Genomic DNA, 11,454 nt, shown 5'->3' on the forward strand with positions numbered 1-11,454 from the left:
ATTTTTTTAAAGATTTTATTTATTGGGGATCCCTGGGTGGCTCAGCGGTTTGGTGCCTGCCTTTGGCCCAGGATGCAATCCTGGAGTCCCGGGATCGAGTTCCGCATCGGGCTCCTGGCATGGAGCCTGCTTCTCCCTCCTCCTGTGTCTCTGCCCTCCCCCCATGTCTATCATAAATAAATCTTTAAAATATATATATTTTTTTTATTTATTTATTTACTTATTTATTGAGACACAGAGAGAGAGAGGCAGAGACACAGGCAGAGGGAGAAGCAGACTCCATGCAGGGAACCCAACATGGGACTCAATCCCAGGTCTCCAGGATCACACCCGGGCTGCAGGCGGCGCTAAACCGCTGTGCCACCGGGGCCGCCCTATTTGTTTGTTTTTAATGCCTTCTCTGTGCCAGGCACTGTCCTGTCCTGACGTCACTCTGTACATTATTTAAAGCAATGTTGGACCAGAGCCCTCCCTGCCTTCAGATTTCACAGTTTAATTGAGACTGAAGATCACACACATTACAAAGTAAATGAGAAAAAACTTAGGTAACAATTCAGGTAGCATATAATTAATTGACAGAGGTTGATTTATGTAAGGTGATAGTCACAAAATATTTCTCTGATGCGTTCTGATGCAATCCATGCCCAGGAACTGGTATGGCAGGCTTGATCACTCCTCCTGGCCACTACTGTGGTGGTGAGTCCTAGCCTCTGCCTATCTCCCTTTTTCTGAGGAGAAAAGGATGTCTCACTGACCCAGCGTGTTGGTAAAGATAAATATTCATTGGAGTGATCAAGAACATGAGTCTGTCTGGTTATTGATTTGGGGGCATGTACATTTTAGCCAAAAATTAGAGATGGTTTGTCTCCTTCAGAGAGCAGTCTCTTAAGAGTGTGTGACGCTGGAGTTATTCACTAGTCACTAGATTCTTAGGAGGGCAGGTAATGGCTTTCAGATTTAGTTTAGAATTGGCCTAAGTTTAACAGAGAGGACTAGTGCAAGGGGGATCAAGCTACAGTGGTCATTTGATTTTTTGCCATCCCTGTGGCATGAATGCAGGCTGGTGAGGCCAGGTATATCCAGAGTTCTAGAGGCTCTCTGTCTTAGATTTTAGGGTTCCCATAGAAACCATCACCAAACTGTGTATGAAACAGAAAGAGGAAACTCCAGGGTTCTTTGGCCAAAACCCTGCTGTTTTCTGGTTCCTGGTACAGGAAAGCGCTAGACTTGATTTTCATGTAAACAGGAAGGACAGGGATGACCAGAGACTTCTGGGATCTTATGTCCCAGCCCTTTGTGAAACAGGGTCATCTGTCTTCTCTCAGCATCTCTGTTGTCAGGAGGTACAGGGTATGAGTGAGAGTCCTTGGTCTATTGTAGGCACATGATCCCAGGGCCAGATTGGTGGGTTTGGGAGAGCTCATGTCAGCTGGACCTTTCTTCAGGTATTGCTCACTCAAACCCCAAAAGAGTTACTGAGCATATTGTGACCATGAAATTCACTCTCTGTGTGCTTTCATTTTTTCCTTTTTTTTTAAGATGTATTCATTTATTTGAGAGAGAGCACATGGGTGGGGGAAGGAGCAAAGGGAGGAAAAGAATCCCAGACTGAGCCCTACACAGGGCTCAGTCTCATGACCAATGAGATCATGACCAGAGCTGAAATCAAGAGTCAGATGCTTAACCGACTGCACCACGCAGGCACCCCTCATTTTTTTTTTTTTTTATTTGAGAATTCTCACTTGACTTAAGCACATGTAAAAAAAAAAAAAAAAAAATGGCCATGAGTACTCCTCCAGTTTTCTCAAAGTACTGGGTGTGAGTGTAGGAATTGCTGTAGGCAGAACACCATACTGAATTTTACATCAGGCCCTACTTCTTTTCTTTTCTTTCTTTTTTTTTTTTTTTTTAGGTTTTGTTTATTTATTTATTTATGTACATCTTTATACCCAGTGTGGGGCTCAGACTCTCAACCCAGAGATCAAGAATGGCACACTCCACCCACCGACCCAGCCAGGTGCTTCGACATCAGACCCCACATCTTTTTTCTATCCCTTTTAAACTCTCTGAACTCCTGTTAAATAGGCATCTCAAGGCCCCCTTTGGCCTTTCTAGCATGATTTATGACTGCCTCCAAGTGCTGACCAAGAAAGACATTGGCATCATAACACAAGGGATTTTCTGTTGTTTGAAGCAAAAGAGCAGATTGAAGTTAAATTCATTTTATTCTTTAAGAATTTTTTTTTTTTAAGGGGGTGCCCAGGTAGTTCAGTGGCTTAGCGCCGCCTTCAGCCCAGGGCCTGATCCTGGAGACCCGGGATTGAGTCCCACATCAGGCTCCCTGCATGGAGCCTGCTTCTCCCTCTGCCTGTGTCTCTGTCTGTCTGTCTCTGTGTGTGTGTGTGTGTGTGTGTGTGTGTGTGTGTGTGTGTGTGTGTGTCTCATGAATAAATAGATAAAATCTTTATTTAAATCTTTATTTTTAAAAAAATAAGTTTTTTTTTTTTTTTTGTCTCCCTGTTATTGGGTCTGTGTCTCTTGTTTTTCATTAAGGATATAGGCTAGATGCTTCGTTTTGGCAGGGAGTAGTACACCTAGGTGACTCAGTTGGTTGTGTGTCCAACTCTTGGTTTCGGCTCAGGTCATGATCTGGTGGTCTTGAGATCAAACCCTGCATCAGGCTCTGCATGTAGCAGGGAATCTGCTCCAGATTCTCTGTCTCCCTCTGCCTTCTGCGCTCTCTCCCACCCCCCACCCTTGACCCCGCACATGTGCATGCTTTTTCTCTCAAATAAATAAATCTTAAAACAAATTATTTTTTTAAATTTTTCTTATTTTTTAAAAAAGATTTTATTTTTATTTATTTTATTTTTATGTTGAGACAGAGAGAGCACAGAGGGAGAGGGAGAAGTAGACTGCGCGCTGAGCAGAGAGCCAGACATGGGGCTCTATGCAGGACCCTGAGATCGTGACCCAAGCTGAAGGCAGATGCTTAACCGACTGAGCCACCCAGGTGCATTTGTGTTTGAAGAAGACTTCTGGGTTGTCCTGACACACAATAGGGAACCACTGGTCTAATCCAACATCTTCCTTTTCAGTTAAAGAAGCCGAGGCCCAGGAACATTAAGGTTGCATCTCACTAAGTCTCAGTGCTGTAGGAAAAATTGTATTTTCCTTGGCTTGTTACATCTTTAGATGTTACTTCACTTGTGAGGCCATAAAGATTGTTTCTTGCCTTCACTCTTATTGGTTATTTCCTAAAATAAATGATTGAACTTCGCCTCCAGGGGTGACCATTTCATTTCACAGCTCTTTCTGTGGCATCTTATTTTCTACCTTTGTTTGACTTTTTTTTTTTCATCTTCTTTTGCTCCAATGTCATCCTTAAAGCTTGCCTATGGGTTCCTTACAGGAGAGAGAGGGACCCTAAAAGTTTTATTTCTCAGTTTAGAAGTGGTTCAGAAAAGATGTGTTTTAGTGTGCAAAACATCCCCACATTTTTGCTACAGTTAAAAGTTTTCTTAAATCTGTCACTAACAGGTAGGTTTCTGTGCCCAATTCTTGGCAGTTCGTGTGCTTCATTAGAAAAGCACTGAATTTCCCAACTCTTTCCCAAGGGCTTATAAGATAATAAGAGGTTATTCCTCAAAAAAAAAAAAATCTAACCCAAATAATTTAATCTCTGGAACACTGGTCCCTGGGGATTTCTCTGACCCTAAGGTCAGGTTCCTGGTATATGTTCTCATTTTACTGTTTATGTCATCTTTATTGCATTTACCACAAGTGCAGTTTTACATGTATTTATATGATAATTTGATTAATGGCTATCTCTCCCACTAAACTATAAGTTCTCTGAAAGTAAAGACCAAAGCCAATGCTGTATTCCCAGTGCTTAGCACAGGGCCTGGCACACAAATTCTACTCATGCAAGCCCAGTCTGGTGGTATGACCTAGGTGCTAACAGTAGGACCAGTAACAGAGAGAGAGTAGGCAAGAATGATTCAGTCATGGGACGCCTGGGTGGCTCAGCAGTTGAACATCTGTGTTTGGCTCAGGACAGGATTCTGAGGTCCTGGGATTGAGTCCTGCATCAGGCTTCCTGCATGGAGCCTGCTTCTCCCTCTGCCTGTGTCTCTGCCTCTCTCTCTCTCTCTCTCTCTCTCTGTGTCTCTCATGAATAAATAAATAAATCTTTAAAAAAAAAATGATTCAGTCTTGTGGCTTTCAGACTTACTTTTCTAATAGCAGAACCTTTTTTATACCTCCTCCCCAAAGAAAGTAGACTTCCTGGATTTTGTAAAACATAAAAGTGGTACTCTTCCCAAGCTCCTTCTCCACCTGCTTCTTGAAATCTCTTTTCTCTAATCCCATGCCTTTGGATGGGCGGGTGCCATAGTCCTAGAGCTCTGAACCTGCGGTCTGTTAATAGGGAACAAAGAGAGGTCTCCTGGGGCACCTTCTCTGGGCCTCTGGTGCTCAAAGGCACTTTACTCCTGGGAAGTCTGGGGAATAGGAGTTTAAGAAAGGGTTGCAGCTTGGGGATCCCTGGGTGGCTCAGCAGTTTGGCGCCTGCCTTCCGCCCAGGGCATGATCCTGGAGACCCTGGATCAAGTCCCACATCAGGCTCCCTGCGTGGAGCCTGCTTCTCCCTCTGCCTGTGTCTCTGCCTCTGTCTCTCTCTCTCTCTCTCTGTGTCTCTCATGAATAAATAAAATCTTGAAAAAAGAAAGAAAGGGTTGCAGCTTGAAATTTGTTGACACTCCAAAAAATCTGAGCTAATAAGCACTTAGCATCCATGCTTTTTTCCCACTCCTAAAACAAAAAGCAGTTCCAGGCTTCTCTAATCTCTCCTTTGGCTTCCTGGCAGGAGTGCTAGATAACTTAAATAAATACGTCTTTCTGGGCAACCCAGGTTTTCTCAAGTTAGAGATCATGTGCAGTTGGCCTGTGGGAGCCTATTTAACTCAAGATGGCCTTTAGCTCCTAAACAGATAATGCCACTGGGGCCTAAGTTCAAAAGCATTTCTATTGTTTGGGCTCAAGAAGGGAGGTCTTTCCCCCTTCCCTGACGTCTCTTGGCATGAAACAGATTTCTTATCCTGGTTTCACCAAATTCCCAGCAGCCACAGAGGTTCTTCCCGTCCCCCCCCCCCCCACCTCCTCTCAGCCCCATGCTGCTGTGTCCACCCCAATCCCTGCAATGAATCGTTCACAGCAGGTAGTTTCTGGGTTGGCCAGAGCTGCAGCCCTCAGATGGAGTGTTTGTATTTGAGAGTCTAATTTCCTCATTATTCCCCTGGTCAGCCATTAATGTTCTGCAGCCAAGTGGCAAAATTGTCACCCAGTATTGTGATTCTCCAGTCCCTAATCCTAAAATCCCACATGTGTAAGGAAGCTTTGGAGACTATCCAAGAGCAGATCATGATAACAATCAGGGGCTACTCCTGGCAGGGCCCCCTCCTGCCAGACCTGAGTACAAGACATCTCCCTTTGTTTTACACCTCCACCCTACATCCGTAGCGGTATAACATAGGACTTCAATTTGAACCACCCCAAGTTCACAGGAGTATCCTAAGTGTTTGTGTCTTGTGACTACTCATACCCTCATAAACTTTCATCTTAAAACATGGAGTATCGATCCTTTCTGCTTCCTAATATGGAAGCTGCACAGTCTTCTAGTTCTCTATTTTCAGGGCTTTTTCTAGCCTTGTTTTGCTCTCTCAGTACATCCCAGCTACAGTATACTCAGAACAGTCATGAGGGCAAAAGGGATATTTTATTCCCTCTCCCCTCCTACTAGAGCTAAACATTTTCTAACCTTTTGACTACACTAACTTGTTGGACCAGAGAGTAATCTTTAGGAAATCTTATAGCCCTTTCTGCAGTTACAACTGAGAGCACAAAGCCCATCCCCTAGAATACAGAATAGATACTTTTGCTGGTGATCTAATAAATGTATGAAAGTACATAGGCCTGTTTGTCTCTCCAGCCCACATATATCAAGCAGTGTTCTCTGGAGAAACAGATGAAGGTATCTAGAGAGAGGGAGAAGCTTATTTTAAGGAATCAGCTCGTGTGATTGTAGAAGCTGACAAATCTGAAGTCTGTAGGGCAAGACAACAGGATGGAAATTCCAGCAAGAGTTGATGTTGTAGGGATGCCTGGGTGGCTCAGTGGTTGAGCACCTGCCTTCTCAGGGTGTGATCCCCGGGGTCCTGGGATTGAGTCCCACATGCGGCTTCCTGCAGGGAGCCTGCTTCTCCCTCTGCCTGTGTTTCTGCCTCTCTCTGTCTCTCATGAATAAATAAATCTTAAAAAAAAACAAAAGTTGATGTTGCAGACTTGCATCTGGAAGCAGAATTCCTTCCTCTCCACAGAACCTCAGTCTTTTTTCCTAAGGCCTTTAACCGATTAGGATGAGGCCCACCCAGATTATGGAAGGTGACCTGACATACTCCAAATCTACTTTTTTTTTAAAAAAAAAAAAAAAAGATGTGGGATCCCTGGGTGGCGCAGCGGTTTGGCGCCTGCCTTTGGCCCAGGGCGCGATCCTGGAGACCCGGGATCGAATCCCACGTCGGGCTCCCGGTGCATGGAGCCTGCTTCTCCCTCTGCCTGTGTCTCTGCCTCTCTCTCTCTCTCTGTGACTATCATAAATAAATAAAAATTTTAAAAAAAAGATGTTATTTATTTATTCATTCAAGACACAGAAGCAGAGACACTGGCAGAGGGAGAAGCAGGCTTCTCGCAGGTTGCTCAATGTGGGACTCAATCCTAGGACCAGGAGATGCCCTGAGCCAAAGGCAGACACTCAACCACAGAGCCACTCAAGCGTCCCAAAATCTACTTGTTTAAATGCTAATCACACCTGAAAAATACCTTTCCAGCAGTGTCCAGACATATTTGATGGACACCACAGCCTAGCCAGCTTAGCACATAAAATTACCTATCATACCTCCTCTGTTTACTTCCCATTCCTAGTTTGCACCTTCTGCTTCTACTCCTTTCATTTTTCCTTAAGAATTTACTCGTCTTTCTCCAACCTGTAATTTGTTCTCCAGTCCCAGTCACGGGACACCATCTTTATCCAAACCATTGCCTTTGCTCTTATCCGAGGCCACCATCTGATAATAGGCTTTTGAGAGTTCATCTACCCTCAAGGAAAGATCCTCCCCCCTGTGTGAATCTCTTGGAACTTTGAGATCTTCCAGTGTGTTTTGTGGTGTGTTTTGTTCTCAGGTATCGGGAAGAATGTGGTTTGTGAGAAGGCAGCAACCTCAGTAGATGCCTTCCGGATGGTGACAGCCTCCCGCTACTATCCACAGCTGATGAGCCTGGTGGGGAACGTGCTGCGCTTCCTGCCTGCCTTCGTGCGCATGAAGCAGCTGATCGCGGAGCACTACGTGGGCGCAGTGATGATCTGTGACGCCCGCATCTACTCAGGCAGCCTGCTCAGCCCCAACTACGGCTGGATCTGTGACGAACTCATGGGCGGCGGGGGTCTACATACCATGGGCACCTACATTGTGGACCTGCTGACCCACCTGACCGGCCGGAGAGCAGAGAAGGTGCATGGGCTCCTCAAGACCTTTGTGAGGCAGAATGCGGCCATCCGTGGCATTCGGCACGTCACCAGTGATGACTTCTGCTTCTTCCAGATGCTCATGGGTGGGGGTGTATGCAGCACAGTAACCCTTAACTTCAACATGCCAGGAGCCTTTGTGCACGAGGTCATGGTAGTGGGCTCCGCAGGACGTCTTGTTGCCCGAGGAGCTGACCTCTACGGGCAGAAGAACTCTGCCACACAAGAGGAGCTGCTCCTGAGGGACTCGTTGGCTGTGGGTGCGGGGCTGCCCGAGCAGGGGCCCCAGGATGTCCCACTGCTCTACCTGAAGGGCATGGTCTACATGGTACAGGCCCTGCGCCAGTCCTTCCAGGGGCAGGGGGACCGCCGCACGTGGGACCACACCCCTGTCTCCATGGCCGCCTCCTTCGAGGATGGGCTGTACATGCAGAGTGTGGTGGACGCCATCAAACGGTCGAGCAGATCCGGGGAGTGGGAGGCTGTGGAGGTGCTGACGGAAGAACCCGACACCAACCAGAACCTGTGTGAGGCACTCCAACGGAATAATCTGTGAGCCTGCACGTGGGCTCCCTGTCACGGGACAGAGGGGCCGGGGAGGGACCCGAAGCCGAGACGGGAGGGCTTGGCCACAGCACAGACCATGTCTTTCATTTCACCAGTCACCTGGGCAGGGTCCAGGTCAAGCCCCCTCCAATGCTCAGTTACTCCTCAGACTTGCAGGGTGGTGATGGAGCTGAGGGCCACACAGCGTACCCCGGGTGGAGCAGTCCCCCGGTTTCTGCATAGTTGTGCTGGTGAGCAGAGCCAGCAAGGGTTTAACCTGGAGGCTGCTTTAGCCTATTTGTGGTCCTAACTAGGTGAGGAAGCGAAGCAAGGACCCAGCTTGGCTGATTCCTCGGGCCTGAGGAGAAATGACAAGAAGCCTTGCTCTCCTGCCCTTCCTGGGGTAGGGCATCTCAGGAATGGTGAGGGCATCGAGTCATCCCTCAGGGATCTGCACCTGCCCTCCTTCCCATATGACCAGGCCCTTCCAGCCCTTAGGCTGCCCCTTCCCTGGCAGAGAGGAGGAATTCTTCATTAGGTAACCTCTCAGGGGCTGTTGACCAAGGGCAAAAGGCCCATTATTTGGCAGTGAGGAGATAGGGAGAGTTCTGGAATATCTGATAAATGTTAATAAATAAATCAGAAAGTCTGACACTATGTTATGTGGTTGTTGTTTGTTTGGTAAATTGGATTTCTTTATCAATGAAAGGCTTGTTTATTGTTGTAGATTGTTCATATTTTTCTCTTTCCTTGGGGCTCCACAGCAGCTCTGGCCTGCTCTGCATCCATCTCAGTCTAGTGGGCTTATTCCCTTCCGCCTGAATCCCAGGAGCCCTCCAAGGAAAAGGAAATCTTTTCTCAGAGAACAGGACTTGAGACCTCCTAGTGGGGGCCTGTCTTGCCTGCCATCTCTGGGAGATAGGGAGGGAGAGTTGGGGACCTCCCTGGGCTGGAGGCCACGAAGAAATCTGTTCTTGAAACCATGGATTTGGCTCTGGGGAGCTCTGGCCAGGAGACGTGAGGAGCGGTCCCAGGAAGCCTGAATGAGACGAACTAGAGGAAAACTCCACATGTTGCCCCAATTTGCCTGGCCCAGACAGCTGGCCACCAGCCGTGCTTTTAGGAAGTGTTCTACACTGGGACTGCTTTTTAACCGCCTCAGAGGTGAGGTTGGTGCGGGGAGAGGACACCCGTGCCCCTTTGTTTCCTCCGCCAGCCTGCTGGGATTAGGCCTAGCCTGAACTCCTCCCTTCTCCCAACTTCCCTCCCTCTTCCTTGCCCTGGGCTCCTTGCCAGAGAAAGAAAGGCTTGGGGAAGTCTCCCTCTTCCTCTTGGCATCTTTCTAGAAATCACCAGGCTGATTTTCCTGTGTGTTGTCCTGGTTTTTAAACCTTGTCCTTGTGAGACAAAATAATAGCTGGTGTTGGGGAGTGTGCTTATTATTGCATGTTACCTGCCCCTCCAGCCCCCCGAGACCATTTCCAAACCGCTCTGTGGGGTACTACTATTCTCATTATTCAGATCAGAAAACTGAGGCAGGGAGGGGCAAAGTTACTCCCTCCTATAACTTATAAGTGATGGAGCCACGAAGGAGCCTGGTCAGGGTCATCTGACTACAAGAGCCTGACCCTGAACTACTCTCCCCAGCACTTGCAGATCTCAGAGACTGAGCGTCCAGGTGCTGCCGTCTGCACTCAGGGTCCTATCCACGTTACTGCCTTCTCTCTGCAGCAGGAATCTCCGCTGGGCCTCAGCTAGGAGGTGGACTGCAGAGAGAGCCTGCAAGGTACGATGCTGGTAGAATTTAGAAAGAGGCTGCTTGGGGCACCTGGGTGGCTCAGTCAGTTGAGTGTGGGACACTTTGTCCTCAGCTCAGGTCTTGAGCTCAGGATCATGAGTTCAAGCCCCACATTGGGCTCCATGCTGGGCCAGGAGCCTACTTAAAAAAAAAAAAAAAAAAGAAAAATTAAAAAAAGGAAGGAAGGAAATAGGCTGCTCTTTTCCTCCTGAGGTGATCAGATCAGCTCTAGGTCAGTCCCTCTGTGTTTCTAGGATGATGGGATCCCTCCTAAATTGGGGGATTTACTAAGAAAGTACATGTGTCCATCATACATGACTCGCTCCTAATTAAGAGCCATCCAGGTTACTGACCCACAGTGGCACTTAGGTTCATAGGGCTCTACAGCAACCTCCTTTTTCACAAAGACAGGTTTCCCAGAAGTCCCAGGGCAGGTTGCGGTGGGCTGGGTGCAGAGCTACTATTGTGAGGACCCTGAGGTTCCTTGTTGGTACTCCCCAGAGTCTAGGTCCATGGCCATCCTTCAGACATCTTCACCATCATATATGTCTTGGGTTGGTCCCAGGGAGGAGATGCACCTTGAAATAGCCCAGATGCCTGTGGCGAAGGAAGCCTTCAGGGTTCTGGTCCTTAGGGGTGACTGTGCCTGCATGTGGATCCAGGCTTGTCCTGCAGCGCCCCCTCCTGGAAGAAGACAACATCACCTCCCTAGACCTGATCCCCTAAATCTCAGGATCCTCCTTGAGTCAGAGTAAGTTTTTCCAAGTCACTGAAAATGCAGTTCGCTTTTCCTCTCTGTGAGAGCAACTAGAAAAGAACTTCCAAAATACCTATTGCTTATTTCTCAACCCCCAACCAAATGTAGGCCTCATATTTACCCAATCATCAGTCCAACCCAGCAGTGTCCTCACCTCCCTGTCCCCAGACTCCCTCATTTTGCTCTTCTGACTCCTTCCCAAGTGACCTCTCCAAAATGCCAGGCCAAGATGTCCTTGCCTACACCCCCTCTCATCACTCCCAGAACTGCCCAACCTGGTTTCCTGATGGCCATGCCTCTGCGTCAGCCATGCTAAATGGTCCTCCTGCATGGGGCTGACATCTTTCACATAAGCAAGGCTTTTTCCTGGCATATCCTCTTCTTGGAAGGCCACCCAACTTTCCTAGAGGACTCCCTCACCCTGCTTGGACAAACCTGTCAGGAAATAGACCTGTGAATGTAGATCAGTTCTTCCTTTGGTGATTACTATTTCTATGTCACCTGTTGGAAGAGAGAAACAGCTTCCTTGTCAGTACTGGCCTGGCTCACACCTCCAGCCCTGGAGACCTGTACATAGAAAGCAGATGTTCGGTCTTCTTGGGTCAGGCCTTAACCAGAGTTCTCAGGTCCACACATCTCCAGGGTTCAGGAAAGGACAGTGTGTCCCTGGCACCCAGGGTGTGATCTTATGCAACGCCACTTCTCTCAAGGCCTCTGCTTCCCCAGCCATTAACTGAGTCAGCCAACCGGTTACCTTTTTTTTTTTTTTTT

At 47.7% G+C, this 11,454-nt stretch overlaps 1 protein-coding gene across 2 annotated transcripts in view; it reads left to right on the forward strand.

Annotated features, from left to right (window-relative positions):
- Nucleotides 1-8,785, forward strand: part of GFOD2 (glucose-fructose oxidoreductase domain containing 2) — a 38,156-nt gene extending 29,371 nt beyond the window's left edge. For both annotated transcript variants that reach the window (XM_038538577.1, XM_038538578.1), the window contains one exon: nucleotides 7,240-8,785. In XM_038538577.1, the coding sequence (XP_038394505.1) occupies nucleotides 7,240-8,138 (899 nt within the window). In that variant the 3' untranslated portion in view covers nucleotides 8,139-8,785. The remainder of the gene's footprint in view (nucleotides 1-7,239) is intronic.
- The last annotated feature ends 2,669 nt before the right edge of the window (nucleotides 8,786-11,454 follow it).

This window comes from Canis lupus, chromosome 5 (genome assembly GCF_011100685.1).
Source record: "Canis lupus familiaris isolate Mischka breed German Shepherd chromosome 5, alternate assembly UU_Cfam_GSD_1.0, whole genome shotgun sequence".
In the NCBI taxonomy this organism is placed as follows: Eukaryota; Metazoa; Chordata; class Mammalia; order Carnivora; family Canidae; genus Canis; species Canis lupus.